The following is a 19423-nucleotide window of genomic DNA, read 5'->3' as shown; positions in this document are numbered from 1 at the left end:
GAAACGTGATCAGGCTGGAAATTTTAGAAAGCTCTTTTGGCCAGGTGTAGTCGCAGGCGCTAGAAGGCACACGTGTTTTGGTGGAAACGTTAATTTAGTTCGTGTTTGGGAGGTTGGGACTTGGAGGGAAGCTGTCTGTCTTCGTCTTACCTGGGCCCGCCTTCTCTGTTTCCAGATTCCCTTCTGTGGGTGGGGGCCCCATCCCTTCTCACTTTGCTGATCTCTTTGAGCCTCAACTGGTTTCCTCAACTGCAAAGTAGGGATAATACCACCCACCTGAACTGTGGGGATGAAATGGTAATAATGGACCAGCGCCAGGTGATACGCAGATCCAGATTCAGACATGAAGAACTTCGGAGAGCTCCCGGCCCAGGCATCCTCACCCGTCATGGTGGGGCCCTCAGCTTGGCGAGGCTAAGAGCACTCAGCAGTAACTGTCAGAACCGCCAGTGTTCCAGCCGTGCTGTGGTGACAGGGGCTGGACTTAGCCTCCCGGGGTAGACCGCTGGCGAGCTGGACGGCATGCATAAAATAACTTTTCCCCAGGCGTCGGACCACAGGCAGTGTGAGATTGTGGTGCCCAGAACAGGGGTAGACAACGAAGTGAGCCTTCTGTGCCTTGGCTTTCTGCCTGGGGGCAGCTTCTGCCTGCGGATTCAGGGAGGCTGGCGGCCTGTCTGAGTTGTGGAGATCAAAGACCATCCAGAGCAGCCTGCCCAGGGCGAGTCAGGTGAGCTGAGGCGTCCGCTCACCTGGACCGCAGGGGGAGTCCTGGGGCGGCCTACCTGCGAGTGGGAGAGACTCGGGCACCTGGCCTGTGGAGCAGGGTTACTCATCCTTGCGTGGCCCTGGAAGACAGAACCTGGAGGTCGATGGAAATTAGAAAAAGAGGCTTTGGGCCCAGCCCAGGGGAGCGCTTCTCAGTAACCGCAGTTGATCGTGTTGGAGGGGGCTCCCGGCCCTGCGGGGCCACTCGAGGGCCTGGAGGGGGGGCCACTTGTTGTGGAGGGAACTTCTGCAGCGGGCGGGGGCTGGGCTCGGGTGTGTGCAGTTTGGTTTTTATGGCCTGGCTTCTGTAAGAGGCAGGGGACAATGACAGACTGTATTTTTAACATCGAGAGAACTAAAAGCCCTGAAAAACCCCATCCCGTTAAAAAAAGAGAAAAAAGAGAGGTCACAGGGTTTGAAAATAGAGCAGATTTCCCTAAACATCATTTGTATTTATACTTTTTATTCTTTTTCGTTTGGGACCGGAGAGAAGGTCATTAGGTTTACTTGTTTATTTACTTTAAGGGAGGGACTGGGGGTGGAACCCAGGACCTTGTGCGTGCTAAGCACACGCGCTGCCCTGGGCTGTACCCTCTGCCCTTGTATTTATATTTTCATTTGATTTCTCATCTCTGTGCGTTTCTTCTTGGAGGCAGGACCGTGTCACACCCATGTTTTCATGTCCCCCCCCCGCCATAATAAACCCGTGGATACCACGTCCCTCCTCAGTACCTGAGCATTTGCACACACAGAAGTTTGGCCTGAGGAACGGCTGGCAGACGTGCCTCTCATGTGCTGCCCTCCCTGCTGTGCCCCCAGCACACTTCACTGGCCGATCAGAAGCTCTTTTCTGCCGAGCTCAGCCTTAGCCAAGGCTCTAGGCAGTCTTCTGATGACCTGGAATTAGCACTGGCAGCATCTCGCTGCTGGCCCTCCTGGGCTGAAGGAGTGCTCAGGCTTCGGTAAGGCACAGCGACATCCCGTCCTGGTCACCGTCTGTGCTCTCCACCAGCCGCCGGGAAGCCCTGCCGTCACCTGCTGTCCAGGTGGAGGGTTCCCATGGGCACTGCTGGCACGCTGGTGGTCCGGCTGAGAGCCAGGGGGGCATTGTGGGAGCGTGGAATGCTGGGGCTGACGTCGTGGAAAGGCTGTTGAATTGGGATGTCAAGTTGCTGCCATGTCCAAGGCTACAACCCTGCAGGGTGGGAGCTGGGGCACGGCCACATCTCTGAGCCCCTCATTTCCGGGGTGGAGCCCGATGCTATCCGTCCCCACCTTCGGGCTCTCAGTGCCTGTGGGGTCCCCCGGGACGCCTGCAGCCACCTTCTCGGCTGTGGTATCTTCAGCCTAGATTGCAGTGCAGTGGAGAGAGAGCAGGGGTGAGACTCAGCTCTGAGCTTGCTTCCTGTCTCTGCCGCCCGCCAGTGGAGCACCCTGGCTTCCCCTCTTTAAGGAGGGGGTGGCAGCATCCACTCGAACAGTCGTTTGGAGACTGACTGGGCCGACCTCGGTAACGCGTGGGGCCCACAGGCGGTGTTGGGTGTGACCGGCGCTCGCATACTGCTCGCTGTGCCCACGTGCTGCCCCGTGAGGCGTGACCAGCACAGGTGTCAGCTCATTCATCGCTCATCACGACGTGTGAGGCTCTGCGAGTGTCTCCCTAAGCGGATGAGTCGAGGACACGGAGGCTCAGAGCACTAGATTCTACCCAGGGTCACACAGCCAGTGTTCGGGAGAGATGGGTCTGACCCCAAGCCTGTGCTCCGACCTGCTCCGCGGTGCTCCCGGTGGAGGCCAGGCCCCACCTCACCAGCAGGGTCATCAACACATAGTCAGTGGCTGTCTGCTCCGGGCAGGATGCTGTGTTAGGTGCTGGGCGGGTACAAATACCAAGAAGCCGTTGGGAGGGAATGAACGGGGATGTCAAATCAAGCAGCACACAGTCCGGGGCCCACGGAAAGCTTATAGAGGGTTTGGGGTGATGGGATGGGGGAGAGAAGTCCAAAGAGCAGGAGAGATGACTGGCTCTCATTATCCTTCCAGAAGTCTCCGTGAGTAGTCACTAGACTGGCACTCTCACTCACAAAGCCACCTCTTCTGAGTTTGCTGGCTGTGCACTGACTCCCCGGGGCTCGGGCAGCACTTGGTGAACGGCTGCCGCTGAGTTCTGAGCTTGCACACCTGGGGTGAGGTGCTCAGCCTGCTGCGTCCCTGGGCAGCGCACACCTGAGGTCCCAAGTCAGGCAGGCAAGCCGGCTCCTTCTGTTTTATGCTGGGATCCAGGCGGTGGTTCACCCACTTCGGTTTTCAGGATCATGAACTTCTGCCTTTCCAATGTCCCCAGATATATTTCAGTGTGAATGAGGGAAAAGTTTCATGGACCCAGATATCCATTTTATCTGCTTCGAACCATTTACAAATCTCTTGCTCGTGTCTTGCTGGGAGAAGGCAGGCAGTTTCAAGCACTAAGTGTTTGGTAGATGCCAACTCCTGGTTGAAAAGAACCCTTTGTCCTGTTAGTTGTTGCTGGAAAGAGGATCCCAAACTGTTGGTCAGAAGGAGAAGAACGCACTTGGCCTTCTTGCTTTGGAAATGTAAATCGTTTGAAACATCTAACATTATAAATCTTGGGCCTCTGGGTGGAATCCTGGCTGCTTGGATAGACTCTTAGGACTGGACGGCCCTCTGGGCCCTGACATTCAGTCCCCTCTGAGGCTTGAACTGCTCTATATTTCTTATTATTTCCAGTAGAGAAAACCTAAATAAAGAAAACGCATGACTGTTTTAAGGAAGAAATGCCCAATTGTTTTCACATAGAAAGTTTCTTAGAGCACAGTTTAAAATTCAGTCCACTCTCGGGATATTTTTAGTCTCCTGAGAATGTTCCAGATCGCTGACTCAGTAAACCCAGGCTCTTGAGAATGTGTGGTGTTAATCCCCACAATGTAACATTGTCTAAGCTCCTTGCCATTTGAGTCTGGCCGGACGGTCCGGAGTCGGCCCTGGTTTCCTAGGGGCCGTTCTCAGCCTTTCCAAGCATCCAACACCCCCCACCTCAAATGTGATGAAACAGCCCGGAGAGAGGGGCACCCGGGGTGCATGTGAAGGGACAGAAGGTGACTGTGTGAGGGCAGCAGAGCCGCCGGGCTCCCGAGCTTATGCCAGTCACACCCTCGCTCCGCGAGGGAGGAGTGGGAGCCCCGAGGGCCCGGCGGGCTGCCCATTCCTGTCCCCTCCTTCAGCCCTGGGCTGGGGCACGGGCCGGTCGGCTCCCTCTGGATTCCGTGCAGCTCCTAATCCCAGCACCTTCCCCTGGTGCCACTAGGTGTGGTCACGGTGGTGGCTTTGGTTTGCTTGACACACGTGGCTGCTTTAGGAGGTGATGAGAAGGAAGTGTGGCCCTGTATTTCCAAACTTGAACTGTACTGCATTAATTAAAAGAGCTCAGTGATCTTCTGCGGGCTATGTAAAATTATCTATGTATCTATGTATCTCTGTATCTATCATCTGTCTGCCTGTCTGCCTGCCTGTCTCTCTATCCATCCATTCATTCATCCCTCCATCCCTCCATCCATCCATCCACCCAGTAGTCAGTGTGCACAGTGGAGTGGGAATGCTCCCAGGAGTTTCAGATTGTAGCAGCGCAGACCATTTCCCACTCAGGGGCTGGGTGCCACCAGATGGGGCAACTTTGTCTCCTTTTTATGAACCCCGAGTGTGGCAGGGGTTGTGTGGGCTCTGTCACGGTCGCCGGTGCTGGCGAGCCCCCCTCCCCCGAGCCTTGGCCTCTTTGAGCTGCACCAGGGAAGGTCCCTCTGGGATCCCAGGGAGACAGATAGAACCTGAACTTAAGAGGAACACCCTTGGGTCTCATGGTTTCTAGCCCGCTGATGGAGAGCGCCAGGGCAAATGGCAGCCTGACGCAGAGACACTGGCAAAGGTTCTGCACGTGAGACCCGCCTCCCCGCCCAGTCTGTCTCCCCTAGTCTCTTCCTAACCCTGGCCCCTCTGTCCGTAACAACCCACAGCCCAGGAGAAGCAGAGGAGGAGGCTTCAGTGATCTGTCTTTCCCGGCTCTTCGAATAACCGTTGTTGACATCAGTAGTTCTCGAAGTGGGACCCCAAGGCCAGCAGCTCCCGGGTCCCCTGGGAGGTCCTGAGAAACCCCAGTCCTGGTGAATCAGCAGCTCCCAGATGGGGCCTGGGGGTCTGTGTTGAGCAAGTGACCCAGCGGTCCTGACGCCCGCCGCAGTCGAGAACCAGGACTCCACATGACCACAAAAGGGGAAGCGCACAGCGTAGCAGCGGCTCCTGGGCCATCAGCTGGAGCCCAGGGAAGCCCACCTTGTACACTCAGGGCCATTTCAATCTGGAGAAAGACAGGGACTGAAATAAGCTTCTGATTAGAACAAGGAGAGAGGGGGAATCTGCAGAAACATTTGGGGTGCTTTTCTATTAACGACTTATGACTTGGACATTCTCTGAAGGCTTCCATGGGGGCAAATTTATGCCTTGAGGTCAGGGACTCTGTGTCTCTTCTGGTGATACGCAGAGTGAAGCAGGGCCCTTGTTCTCGGTGGCAGTGAGCACTTCCAACTCTGTAGTGTCATTGTTTACCATAAAAACCTCTCACATTTGTCTGGCTCCGTGGTTTTCAAAGCTCTTTGATGTTCAGTCTTGTATTTTGTCCTCATGAAACACCTCCGATGTGGATGGGGGGTACCTGTGAGTAACTCCTGTGACCCTGTTTCCTTAGCTGTGAAACGCAGGAAGTGGCTTGTCTAAGGTCCCGTGACCCAGGGGTGGAGGTGCCACCCATTATCCTTCTTAAAAGAAAAAGGGCCAGTGACACTGGTTTTCCATTTTTAAAGAAAATACATTAATGTGTGTAAGAGTGCTGGCGTGCAGTTAGGACTCGGTAAAGGTCAGTTGTTCCGAACTTGTCATCGTGCAATAGGGGGCATGTCGGAGGGATGAAGTGGCTTTCTGGGGACATCCAGGCCATCACAGAGCTGGGACTGTGGCTGCGGTGGCTGGGCCCTGGGCCCCAAACTCTTTCCCTGAACCACGGGGAGCAGACACATCCGACGCGTGAGGGGGGCTTCCCGGGCTTCAGCTTGTCTTCCTGCAGCCCCGGCTCTGCTCCCCGACTTCCTCCCCTGGTCGCCGATGCTGGAACCTCCGGACAAAGCACGGAGGTATTTACAGGACACGTACTGCATGCACAGCACCGTCCCAGACACGGGGTAATGCGCATACCAGCCGGGCCCCCTGTGCCATTAATTCTGAGTAGCACTTAAGAAAAATTCCAGCATCTCTGAAATCAGGGAAAGTTGTAGGCAGGTTCTTTTCTTTCTTAGAGCTGCATAAAACAGTGATGCATCTTTTATCTTTGGTGCTGGCTTACCTCTTAGGTGTGTGGAAATACAGCTTTTCCTCTCAAGGAGCTTAGAGTGCTTCTTTAGGGTTAAAAGAGAGAGAGAGAGAGACATGGCAGGGACAAGAGGTAACCATGTGCGGCGCGGGGGAACACAGTAGGTGCTCAATGAGAGAGCGCAGTATGAGCGAAGGAGGAGGGCTCAGGTCTAACTGGGAGCCCCCCAGGGTTTTCTCTGAGGAGGGAGAGTGTGAACCAGGTCTTGCAGGATGAATGTTTAAGAGGTGGAGCACGGTGGTGGGGCGCTTCACCCTCAGGGAAAGCACAGGCCCAGGCTGCGACTCGCGGCGGTGCAGCCGAAGCGAGCCCCTCGCTGGAAGGAGGGCGAGGCTGCAGTGGGAGTGGACGTGACCGGCAGCTGCCCCATGTCACCCAAAGTGCATCCCTGACACCGGGCTGCCCCTCTGTCCTCCGCAGTCTGCAACTGAAGGGTTAATGCGGGCTCAGCCCTGAGCCTCCTGGTCCCTTCTGATGGGGGCTGGGGCAGTGACAGGTGGCGTTCATACTGCCCTGGATGGACAGAGAACCCCCACCTCCACCCCAGCCAGACCAGAGAATGGCAGGGCGAGAGCAGTGGTCCAGCCGCCAGGTCACCAGACCTTTAACGTCGTGCACCTCGTGTTTGCACACACACCCCGAAAGTTGTGCGTTGTAAATAAGAATTACGGTGCTTCTTACGTAAAACCTAAAATATACACAAAAGTGGGAGTTAAAATTAGAGAAAAACAAACAGAAATTGAAGTTAGAGCATCTTCTGACCGTGATGATGCACCTCGGGCCCCCGCCTTCCGCGTCCCACCCCGGTGAGTCCACCCACTGGCCGGGGCGCCATCTAGACCTTTTGGAGAAGCTAGGGCTGGGCAGTGAATTTACCCAGTCACACTAGAAAGAGGCAGGAGGAACTCAGGAGAGGAAATGGCTGTAACATAAGCCCAGAAATGCCCAGAATGTTTCTAAACATCGCAAGGATGCCGTCCTGGACCCGGTTGTCAGTTACCACTGGGTCTACGATTGGGCCGTTTTCCTGGCCCCAAGGCAACACCTCAAGGTGCAGGTGCACGACTCACTAAGGTGATGGAGCTTTGGGCACAAAAGGAACAACAGGAAGCCACGGGGAGGGGCCCGGCGCTTTGGAGCCCTGTGGAAGAGCCGCTGGGAGCCAGGAGCCCACGGGTGGGAAGGAGGGGAGGGCTGGCCAGGCTGGAGCAGGCACGTGGGCAACCGCAGGGCCTGGGCAGGACAGCCCCCCTGGCCCACGTGTCTGGGGTCTGGGTGGCCTGGCTGTCTCCCCGTTCCTTCAGAGGCTTTCTAAGGGTACAGGCCCACGTGTACTTCTCCTGGCTGAATTTACTTCAGATCCCCTCCTCCTCTGCCAGCGAGATCTCACCAGGCTGCACGCATAGCAGTTAATTTGCACGGAGTCCTCTCGTCTCGTTTTGTTTCACACAGGATTAGAAGCGCACATCTCCACCCTTCAAAGGACTGGACACTAGAAACAACTCAGCTGGGCTCCAGACTCGAATTAAAAAAAAAAGTTTAATAGAACAGAAGGAAGTAGCAAAACAGGGTGGTCCTAACGCCCGATGCGTCTTGAGCCCCCTTCGTCGTTCATTCCTAAGGATGGAAGCTTTCTAACTCACATAACTTTCACCCCAAGGACTTTCCATCCGACAAGCGAGATTCTCCCACCAGGACCGGCGAATTGTTGCCGGGAGCCTCCCCCCCACCCCCGTCCTCCTGGCCGCGCCCCAGGCTGCGGCCAGCAGGTGGCGCCCCCGGCCCGCTTGGCGCCGCGGCCGCTGGGCGGGGAGGCCGGAGGGCCGCGCTGCGGAGGCTGCGCCCGGGAGCTGCGCCCTGTCCTGCCGGCATCTGGAACGCGTTAGCCGCGGCCCGCGGAGCCGAGGCTCGTGTCCTCGGAGGGCAGTGAAGGCCTGGGGCGGGGCGCGGCGGGAGGGTGAGCCGCTGCCGCACCCCCGGCACGTCCGCTCCGCTCCGGGGGACGCGCGCGGCCGCAGGAAGGAAGCGGTGCGCCGGGGCCTCCAGGCGGAGGACGGCCGGGCAGCGGCGCAGAGCGCGCGGCTGGCCAGCCCTCCGCTTACGGCACGGCTGTCCCTCCCAGGCGGGGCAAAGGGAAGGGTGGGGGCCGGCCACCGTCCTGCTCTGCGTGACGTGCCCTTTCTTCCGAGGGTGACTAGCGGGCGAGGCTGGAGGGGTCCGCTTCCAGAACACGTCCGCGTCCTTCAGCCACCCCTCCCCGCCCTTGATGTCCCCTTTTACTCTTTTCTGGGCCTTGAGGATGCAAAGTGGTCCTACTTAGTGCTGGGCGGGCTGCGAGATCCAGGGGCCGGGAGGTCCAGGGGCCGGGAGGTCCAGGCGCCGCTCCGGGTGGGGGCGGGGCCAGAGGGGGACGGACACGGAGGCGGGGTGGGGGTGGGGGCCAGCCGTCACCCTCTCTGGGACGGCTCTCGGGGTTGGGAGCGAGGTCAGGTTCTCCCTCCCAGTGCTTCAGCCGGAGCCGCCTTCGTGGCCAAGGTGGACTGGAGCTCCGCCCGGGGCCCCTCCCCTGAGGGTGGCCGCCCCTGAATCGCATCATTCCATACCTTTCCACATAAACCACATTGTTTCCAGCTGCAGAAGCTGGCTGCCCCGCCTGGACGGCCTCATCGTGTGATCTGGGGGGAGGGTGTGGAGGAAAGTAGAGCTGTCGCGCAGGGCCCCCAGGCCAGGCCAGGCTCTTCTCTGTCCCACTTCCCCAGGGGCTCCCTGAGGAAGGGCTACTAGCAGCAGGTCAGGGGACGGAGGCATACTGCCGCCGGCCCCACAAATGCGATGTCCCCTCAACCCAGTGAATGAAATAAAAACTGCTGTTAACAGGTCGCCAAGGTCAGCTCAAGATTGGGGAGGTAGGCTGTGTGTACATGGAATTAAATGATCTGCAAGCTCTCAAAATGAACTCCAAGTGGAGCAGAGGACAGGAGAAAACGATCTAGTGATCACAGTGGATCCCAAGTTGAAATGAGTCATTGGGATGGGACAGTGATGACTAGGGACACTGGGAAAAGCCCGACGGAAATGCTTTGGCTGCACCCGGCACCTCCCCTCTGTTGTTACAGGACGCCCAAGTCCTGGTCTCATAAATTTAGGGGAAATATACCTTACACGGTAAAACAAGTTATAAGCTCCTTGAGGGCAGAATTGTGACTTACTTCTTCTGTGTCTCCCAGTCTTAACATTTACCAGTCGTGTACAACCTCAGGGGTTTACAAGATGTTTTCACTCACGATGACTTTTCGACAAATTCTTATCGAAAGAACGAATGAATCAATCCCATAATGAAAAACAATTTTGCATGTTGAAAGAGGCTAAATCATTAAGAATCTACTGTGATGATAGTCAGACATCGTGTGGCCTGGATGGTCAGTGCTCCCATTTGGACTGCATGCAATACAGATTAGTCAGAACAAATTGTAACCTGCTGGGCTGATGTGCTGGACAATTAAAAAAATCAAAATAGAGGCAGAGAGAGCTCATAAATCTCCTTCCCTGAGGCTGGGGCCCTCGTCCAGGCTGGCTCCCCAAGCAAGATGGGGGCTCAGACCAGCAGAGGCTTCCCTCTGGAGGAGGGGGTCGCGGCCAGCAGAGCAGGGATGCTCTGTGACCCCGGGGAGGCCTGAGTCTCTCAGTGTTAATTACCCCCCGACAACGTGTCCTCGAGGAAGGGCTGTCCGTCCACTCTGATAGAGGACTCGGCTGTTTCGAGGTGACAAGACGCAGCTGCTCAGGGATTTCCCTGGGGCTTCTCGCTGTCAGGTCGGGGCGGGGGGTGGGGGTTGGATAGGTGGGCCCCAGAAGGGTTTGAAAATCCTGCAGGAGAGAGAGCGAGTCTCTGCTCTCACCTGGGCCCGCGGGCAGTGCTCCACTTCCACACTCCCTCCCCTCTGACTGCAAGTGCAGCTTCCTTGAAAATCCATCCTCAGTGACATACACCACCCTCGGGAGCTACTTGAAATCCTGCAAATGATCTTTCCTGGATGTATATTCACCCAGAAAGCTTAAACTTAAGTATTCCTTTCAAAACGCCAGGGAGGCACTTCCCCTTGGAGTGCTTGCCTTCTGCAGGGTGGGAAAGGAGAGCCTTGAACTTGGGCTCATTTCCTTGCAAGGGGAGCTTCCAAGGTGAGCTTTCAGTGACCACACATTAACCTTATTTACAGTTTTCATGACTTTCTTCCACGCTGAGTCATGAGCGGCAGGTAGGTGGCCGCACCCCCAGCTGGGCGCCCAGAATCAGAACGGAGTCACCATCTTCATAGTAACACCTCCTCCTCTACAGCCTGGATTTTCAAGAAAAGACAGAACAAAGCGTCTTCCCATCCTTCCTCTCTCTCTTCCTGTCGCTCCGTCTACCCACGCAGCTGAACCACTTTCTGCTCATTAGTGGCTTAGACCAGAATTTCTCAACTTCGGCATTACTGACATTTGGGCCAGATAATTCCTTCTTTGGGGGACAGCCTTTGTATCGTTTTAGCAGCATCCCTGGTTTCTACACACAGACACCAGGAACACCCTGCCCCCCACAGGCTACAACCACCCAAAGCATTTCCAGCTATTGCCAGCTGTCCCCTGGGGAGGGTGGGGGGGCGTGTAAAACCGACCCTGGTTTAGAACCACTGGTTTAGACAAATTACAAATGGAAGTAGTAATTGTTCTCACACGTTATCGCGACAGCTGTGGTGTCCAACAGGATCACCCGATAAAGGGATTTACTGATAAAATAAAAGCACGCTTCTCTTCTAAGCCCAACATTTGTCATTATCTGTCTCCCTCCGCCCCAGCATCTTTGAAACAGTGTGAACTGTTTTGCTACTCAGAATGGTGTCTCTGTGTTTTAGTCTCTACCATTAGTGACAAAATACGTTTATTTTCCTTGGGAAACATGCTTTTGCATTTTTTTCTACAAAAAAATTGATTTACTTGGAAGTGATTTAATCGTTTCTTAACTGCCAGTCTGCTGGAGATTGGGATGAACCACTGTTCCAAGGAAATTCAGCTATGAAATGTAAAATGCCCTAATTCCGATTCATGTGTTAACGCTTTCCCTGCTTTTCCTTTGTTTGGCAATCTGTTGGAAGTCAGTGAATTCAGATGTGCCGGTCCCAGCGCTTACAAACTCTGGTCCAGATTCTCCTCAAGGCCAGGGTTACAGTCAATGACTGTCGTGTTGTCCCGAGACGCGGTCTGTGTGTCAGCCATGCTGTTCTGCGGACACTGGGTGCCCTGCTTTCATCCTGACCTTTATTCCCCACTGAATTACTTTTGGATCCTTGATCCATTTTGTGCTTTGGGGCTATTCCACAAGACTGTCGTAACAACAACAGAAAGGAAATCTAAACGTGAGGAATAACCTGCCGATAGTGAGAAAAGGTTGGTGAGAGGAACCGCACCTTGGCAGGTGAGCGTTAGCCAGGGTGAATGAATAACCTGTGCGGCCGTGTCAGTCCTCGCCGTCTGACGATTCAGGTTGTGACAGTGACTAGGAGCGCACCCCTGTGGTGTCACCTTTCACCTGTGGGAGATGCAGTGAAGGATGCTTTCAGGACATTTTTCCCCAGAATAGCGCCATCATCATTATGGCCTTCAGGCTCCTGCCAGGTGGCCTCCTGGAGGACAGGTGGTTTTCAGCCCCTTGTAGGAAAGGCTGAGCTCGAGTCAACAGTGTTAATTAGACGAGGATGGCAGAGTGAGAAAGCACTTTGTTCTTGTGACTCCGGACGCTCAGGGGTCCTTCCCCCGCGGGACAGCAGGCCCCCCGCGGGCCGGGGCAGGTGTCCGGCTCCGGGAGTCTCCCCGCTGCGCGGAGTCCCGCGGGGCTCTGGGCGGAGGAGGGCGAACGAGGCTGCCGCTTCCGCCCGGACGCCGTGTGCCCGGAGGGGCACTTTCAGCAGAGGGTGAAGCCTGGAGCTGAAATGCGGGCGGACAGCTCCACAATGCCGGGCCCTGTGGGTTTGCGCTGCACAAATCCGTTCTTTTGACAAAGACCAATGTGGCGGGGCGTGGGACAGCTCAGCAGTGGCGCCACCCAGAGCCAGGGCCTCCAGAACCCCAGCCAGCGGCTCCCAGCCTTCGGCCCAGAACCAGGCTTGGGTCAGGGGGCACCTGCTCCCTCCCGTGCAAGGCCTCCAGGAACACGCCTGTCCCCGACCCCCCCAGCCCCGGGGGGCTGCCTGGTCGCACCTCCACGCCCGTTTCTCCCCCGGCCCGTGGGGTCGTTGGCCGGGGAGGGTGTGGCTGTGGCATCAGCGCTCCTTCAGGTGACCCCCAGGGGACCCCCACGGAGCGGGCAGGATCGCGATGGGCGGTTTTCCCTCTTTAGCACAGGCAGGTCTGGGGAAACGGACGCGAAATACTGAGGTAGATTCATTTGAGAACGATTTTTATCTCACCTCCATTTTTGAAAAACCTCACAGACGGGTGGAGCGCGCTGGCTGGGGGGTGCCTTAGCCGTGGCCCCCGCCCCCCGGGGAGAGCTGTGTGCGCTCGGCCACTGTAAGCGCTGCTCTTGGCCACTGTCACCGGCTGACGTTCCCACGCGCTCGCAGTTGCCAGACGCGGTGTGCGGGCTCCTCCGTTCCTCACCGTCCTACCACCATCCCTGCTTGGTGGCTGAGGAAACTGAGACCTGACAGGCTGGATGTTTGCCCAGAGTCGTGAGCGGTGAGCTGGGGCTCCGGGCACCCCTTCTGGCTGTGCGGACTTTGCTAGGCTGGGGCTGGTGGTCTCCCTGCTGGAAGCCCCCGGCGGGCTGGCAGACCTCCAGTGGCTGCTTTTTGCCCTCACACACGTTTCCTTCTGTCCGCATCTCTGGAAGTCCCTCCCCCAGGCCACACCCTGAGAAACGTGTGAAGTGGAATCTTCCTCCCCGAGGCTTCACCCAGGCCGGCTCCAGCCCCGAGGGGAGCCAGTGCCTTTGTGGAATTTACGGTTAGTTCTGCTCCGACCCTTCGCGGACACCACAGAGGACAGGAATGGCCACAGCTCCAAGTCATTTCCTCCCCACGCAGTGATGGACTGTGGCAGCGTCAGCCAGCAGACAGCGCCTCGTCTGCAGGCGGCGTGACGTCCTGGTATCAGCCCATTCCTAGGCGTCTGCTTTCCCCAAGCCGTTCCCTCCTGCCCCCACCCCCAGTTGGGAAATGAGGAAATCAAGGCTTACAGGGGACCTGGACCGCGACTGCCAGTGGCTGGCAGACCTGGGCCAGAATTCAGCTCCCCGGATCCCCATTGGGAAATCCCACGGAGGGGTGAGTACCGTAAAGCTTCTCCCGCCCCGGAATGTTCGGGTTCCCGGCACAGGGTGCTATGGGGGCTGGAACATTCCAGAGGAAACACACACAAGATGAGAGACAAAGATCTGCGAGCACCAGACTCACCAGAGTCCGGGTGAGGGTGGCCGCCCAGGTCAAAGGACGCCAACAGGAAATGCTGGCTCCCAGGCCCGCAGGATGGGAGGAAGCCCAGCTTTGTGCCCTGTCTGCGCTGCTCGGAGCGCTCCCTGCCTCCAGGGAGAGTCAGCCCAAGGTGACTCAGACTTCCTGAGAAGCCTCTTATCTCAGCCCGCTCGGACATCTGTGCCTTCCTTGCCCAAGTGTCACCCACGCAGGGCCACCCCCTCTCCCAGCCAGATCAATGGCCCTTTGCCGCTCAGCAGGGAGGGTCCCAGGAACATCCCCATGACGAAGGCTCGGTGACTGTCCCTTGAGGATTTCTGTTTGTTTCTGCTTCTCTGTCCTCCTCTCTGCTCAGAGGCTCCTGAGGGTCCAGGAAGAACTGACTCATTCTCCCCGTGAACTTCTCGCCTGCAGGAGGAACAGAGCCATCGCTCTATTTTTTCCATTTTTTCCCCAGACTGCATCAGAATGAGAGGCCTGGCTGGGGAGAGTGTACTGACGGGACAGGAGGACCACGTGCTGTAAATTGGCCTCATGGATGAGTTTTCTGGTTACGGGTCCCCGGGGGAGGCGGTGCAGGGTGGGGGCAAGCCGCACCCAAGCTCCCTCAGACCTGAGCACGCATGTCCCACCCAGACAGAAGACTCCCGCACATCTCGTCAAAGACCGTCTGTGAAGGGGCTGGCAAGGGGGACGAAAGTCCCTTCTGAGTTTTCTTGTTGATCAGGATGGTGGAGACCCTGGGGCTTCCCTGCACGAGAGGGTTCTGTGTGGTCATCAGACTGCTGTAAGAGAAAGGTCTCAGCAGGTGTGTTCCCTGAGGGCTGTCCCTTCTCAGCTGAGCTTGGTCCTCTGCTGTCAAGGTTCCCCGAGGTCCTTGTACTTTCGAGTTGAGGACATTAGAGTCTCAAAAGAGTTAAGTGATTGACTAAATCCTAACGACATTAGTGATGTCGTTCCGACTCAAAGTTAAGCTTCCCGGCTCTGGCCCGGTCCCTTTGCCAGCTGATCACTCCTCCTGCCGCAGAGCGGCCAGCTTGTCTTTTCTAAACAGCTCCCTTTCCAACGTGTGAGTTGCTGGAAGGCGAATGGTGCCACCACTTTGGAGGACAGTGTGGCAGTTTCTTACAGAACTAACCATACTCTTACCATGTGATTCAGGAATTGTGCTTCTTGGAATTTTTCCAAATGAGTTTAAAACGTGTGTCACACACGGTCCTACACACGAATGTTCACAGCAGCTCTTTTCAAAACTGCCAAAACCTGGAAGCAGCCAGTGTATCCTTCAGTGGGAGAATAGATAAATAAACCCTGGTCCACCCAGGCAGTGGAATATTATTCAGTGTGAAAAAAGCAGCAGCTATAAAGCCGTGAAAAGACAAGGAGGAATCGTCAAGGCATATTGCCAAATGAAGGAAGCCAAGCTGGAAAGGGAACATCCCGTATGACACCGATTATATTGGATATTTGAGTATTATAGAAAAGACAAAACTATGGAGACAGTAAAAAAAAAAAAAAAAATCAGTGGTTGCCAGGAGTTTGCGCGGGAGAGAGGGATGGGTGAATACATGAGACTCAGGGGACTTTTGGGGCAGTGAAATTATCCTGTGTGGTGCTGCAGGGCTGGCTATGTGACGTCACACTTTGGCAAAACCCACAGAGCTGCGCAACACAGAGAGTGAAGCGTAATAATGTTTCAACGCTGATGCATCGCTTGCAACAAAGATACCAGACGAGGGCAGGGTGTTAGGGGGAAACTGGGAGAGAGAGTGGATGGGAACACTGTATTTTCTTCTCAATTTTTCTGTAAAACTAAAACCACTGTAAAAGGTAAAGTCTATTAATTAAAACAACAACAAAGCCACCAACTTACTTCTTAAAACCTGTTCCTCTTCCAACGTGCCCTGGCTCAATCAGCGGTTCCATCAGCCGTCCAGTTACAGGAGCCAGAAATCCAGAAATTAACCTTGATAACTTCTCACAAAAAATTCTGCAGCCAATCAATCAGCAAGATCTGCCGCTCTGACCTTGTGAATGATCCTGAACTTGACTCATTCTCTTCCCCTCCACCAGCAGCCCAGTTCCTCCGCCTCACGTGGGCGGCTACAGTGGCCTCTTCCAGCTCCACCTGCTTCCGCCCTGACCCGGCCATCCCCTCCCATGTTGTATCTCCCGTGGCTTTAAGACACAAGGCTGAGAATATCACTCCTGCTTAAACCCCTGCTGCCTTCTTATCGCTCCCAGGATGAAGACAAAGCGTCCTCGTGTGGCTTCTCTTCAGGGTCTGTTCCTCCTAGCCTTCCTGGGCTCATTTTCCACTGCACCCTCATGTGTATTTCAGGCCCAGTGAGGGCCCTTCCCCCCTACCCCCACTATTAACCTTTGTGCATTTTGTTCCTTTCCTTGGAATGATTGCTTCTCCCTTCTCATCATCGGGTGCCTTCTGCTCCATCCTTTAAATTTCAGTTGAATGATCACTTCTTCGGAGACGCCGTCTCTGATGCCTTTGATTGGGTCAGATCTCCATATTTATGCTCCACAAAACTTGACGTTGTATGTTTACTTATGGTTGATGGAGGCCAGCCTGTCGGCTGTACAGACTGTAAGTTAAGACGGGCCGTAAGCTCCGTGGGGTAGAGCTGGGTCTGTTTGTGCGGGTCATGCTCCCAGCACAGCGCTCAAAACATTTTGTTGATGGGTGAATACAGACATAGGTAAAACGTCACTGCTGATTTGGAAGGTGGTGAATTTCCACTGAAGTCTCCGCCAGTGGCACCGTCTTTGCCCTTGGTTTAAAGCAAACAAAGAGACTGTGTCCTTCGCCAGGGGAGCAGGGACCTGTTTGAGTGATTCAGAATTTCAGAGGGGGGACATGTATTCTCTGAGAATTCTGCTTTTTCTGAAAGCTCACCGACCCAGCTGCACGGACTCACTCCATCCGTGATCTCACTAGGGAGGGAGCGTTTTGGATTGAAATGCGTTTGGCTGTTGAAGAATCCTGATTGCAAAATAGGGTGACTTCATCCTCTTCTTTTATTCCCTCAGAAGAAACACAGTCTTCACACTGGGGCGTCTGGGCAGGAGTCCCTGAAGGAACAGAAAAACAGTGTTTCAGAGACATCCAATTTTTGCTCCATGAAAGGACCATTGTCACGGGGGCTTTTTGTGTCCACTTTGGCCACTTTTCTGTGTGTCTGTCACGGAATGTCACACCTCCAGGTTTTGGGTTCTCCAGTTCGGGTGGTTATTTATTATTTATTGCCCTCCCTGGGGTTCAGAGCCCCACCCGCCTCTCTGTGTTACTCTGAAGTCCCATCCCAAGAGCTTCGGGAATCCCACAACCCCGCCTCCACGGGCTTTTGGACGCCGCTGAACTCAGGTGGCAGAGCCATTCATTCTCATTTCCACTCATTTATTCATTCAACAAACACCCAGAGCCCACGGGATGACAGGCACTGAATTTGCCACAGCGATTTCCTTGGCCTCAGTGACTTGCTCTTCCTCCCCCGAGGGTGTGAGCTCCCGGGGGCCTGGGACCCCGTCCACTCTGCTCACTGGCATGTGTACTGTAAGTGCCTCGAATGACGCCTCTCGGTCCGTGAACACTTGTCGGGAGGCTGCGCGAATCCTTCATGTTAGAGTGTGTTCCAGACACCTTCCTATGCTTTGCCTGCCTAGCTTTCAGCATCCATTTCTCCCTTTTTGGGGGGATTAGAACTGTCGACATAAATAATCCATAAACAATCAATAATAAGAATAGGAAAGAGTTTTATCTGAGCCAGAGTGAGGACTGCCCGGAAGCCCGCTTCCCAGACGGCTCGAAGGAGCTGCTCCAGAGAAGCAGGGTTCTCGGCACAGCTTTCTGTCTTGTTAGAACAAAGGACTTCACAAGCCAGGGATACATTCCTTCAAGGTTTCAAAAAAGAAAAAAAAAAAAAAAGGACAGACCAGCACGTCCACAGCGAGGCATGTGGCCTGGGCGCCTGGGAAGGGAGTCTTGTCATCAAAGGAGGACCAGCACTGGCATCCCAGGAAGAGGGGCATGTTGTCTTTAACACGGACATCCTTTACTTCTGGCCCAGGTGCCCTTTTCTTTAATAATCAGAGCAGATGTACAATGCATGTTCGATAGGCCACAAACAGGCTCTTCTAGTTAGCGTAAAATTCAGGTTAACTCATGTGTAAGCCAGAGTGACTTCCCTAAATTTCAATATGTGAAAGTTTCTTTTTATCAGAACCCTGGTTTTCCAGGAAGAAAAACTGTTATCGCACTGACTCTCAGACTCTGGGGTGTGGAAGGAGGCAAATCTTACCCTCAAGATTCAGGTCACTAAGACTGGCTCCCAGGTCTTCTGGTGGGTTTCTTGGGCAGAGAGGCCCCCACCCACACTCCGACCCCAGAGGACTTGAAACAGGAAGGCTGTTATGTCTGTCGCTGTCGGGGCCACCATGTAGTGGCAACCTGCCTGGGAGTGGAGCCCAGACGGGGAAAACAGTGCTTAGGGGAATCAAGGAAACCAGTTCTGATGACATTGCTGCTTCTGCTTCCGCTGGTGTCTTTCTGTGTCAGCTTCTCCAAGCTGTCATAACAAAGCACCACAAGCTGGGTGGCTTAAAAATCCAGTCATTTTGGACCAGGGCCCACCCTAATGACCTAATTTTAACTTGATTACTGCTGTAAAGTCCCAGTTTGCAAATAAAGTCACACACGCAGGTACTAAGGATTGGAACTTCAGCATCTTTTGTGGGGGACACAGCTCAGCCCACAGTGCAGAGCATCTCTGGCAGCTGAGAGCCTTACATGCTTACTGCTTCAGTTCCCTGAAGCAGACCAAGAAGTACCAAGTTTGTCTTCCTATGGAAAAACCACCCTTTTCTGGCATTGGTCCGTCCCAAAGGAAGTTTGCATTTAAGTAGCAATTGATCAGGACTTACTTCCTGAGCAATTCTCTGATGGCATATAATGTGGATCATGAATCATCACTTTTTGCCCCCGCAAAAAGACTGCATTTCCCAACCACTCTTGCGACCACATGGCCGTAAGACTAAGTTCTGGCCTGGAAAATGTAAGTGGAGGTGGTATGTGCAACTTTCCAGAAAGGTCCCTAAAGAGAGGGACTGTACTTTTATCCTTTCCTTTCCTCCTCCATGATGCCTGGAATGCAGACATGATGGCTGGTGCTACAGCAACCATTTTATACCATGTGATGACTTTGGGAATGGAAGCCACATCCAGCAGAACAAGATGGGGTCTGCACTGTCCCTGGGCGGGGCTCTGCACGAAGGTCCTGCAGGGAACATCTGGAGGGGTGAGAACATGTCCAGATAGCCAGGGAGTGAGGCTCTGTGGAGCCTCCAGCAACCACTTCTCACCCAAGGAAGAGGGCTCCATAGGGAGATGGCTTATCTCAGGTTCTAGATGAGCCTGGAACAGCTTGTCGTGAAAATAGCAGGGATCAAAGATCTCTCAGGTCATGTCAGAAGGACTCAGGAACCAGAGTGAAAAAGGTTCTGACTGGCTAGAGAAGTGGTAATTTGAACATTCCTGAGAATAAGAGCTTCAATGAATTGAAACACTTCCAGTATATTTAAACCCATGAGTTCATTACAGAACCCGAGACCTCAGTCACTCCTGGGGCATGCAAAGCATTCTGAAAACTGGTAAGGGGAAAAAATCCAGAATTTGTCCTGCTTTTCCCATGAACTGCAGCTCAAGGTCGCCAAAGAGTGGATGAGAAGTGTACTTTATAGAAATGAAGATGAAAAATGA

At 54.7% G+C, this 19423-nt stretch overlaps 1 protein-coding gene across 20 annotated transcripts in view; it reads left to right on the top strand.

Moving 5' to 3' along the window:
• Window positions 1–19423, top strand: part of LOC102514878 (Golgi apparatus membrane protein TVP23 homolog B) — an 85193-nt gene that overhangs the window by 27423 nt on the left and 38347 nt on the right. Inside the window, exon 8 of one of the 20 annotated variants that reach the window (XM_032498858.1) lies at window positions 14111–14140. The exons of 16 other annotated variants lie outside the window; for them this stretch is intronic. In XM_032498858.1, the coding sequence (XP_032354749.1) occupies window positions 14111–14125 (15 nt within the window). In that variant the 3' untranslated portion in view covers window positions 14126–14140. Of the gene's footprint in view, window positions 1–7654; window positions 7676–10419; window positions 11003–14008; window positions 14141–19423 lie in introns of those variants that run through there. 3 more of the 20 variants (XM_032498856.1, XM_032498859.1, XM_032498860.1) reach the window with 3 other exon arrangements.

The sequence above is a fragment of the Camelus ferus genome, chromosome 16 (genome assembly GCF_009834535.1).
Source record: "Camelus ferus isolate YT-003-E chromosome 16, BCGSAC_Cfer_1.0, whole genome shotgun sequence".
NCBI classification, from domain to species: Eukaryota; Metazoa; Chordata; class Mammalia; order Artiodactyla; family Camelidae; genus Camelus; species Camelus ferus.
The sequence above is the reverse complement of the archived record's forward strand: the minus strand, read 5'-3'. Positions and strand labels throughout refer to the sequence as shown.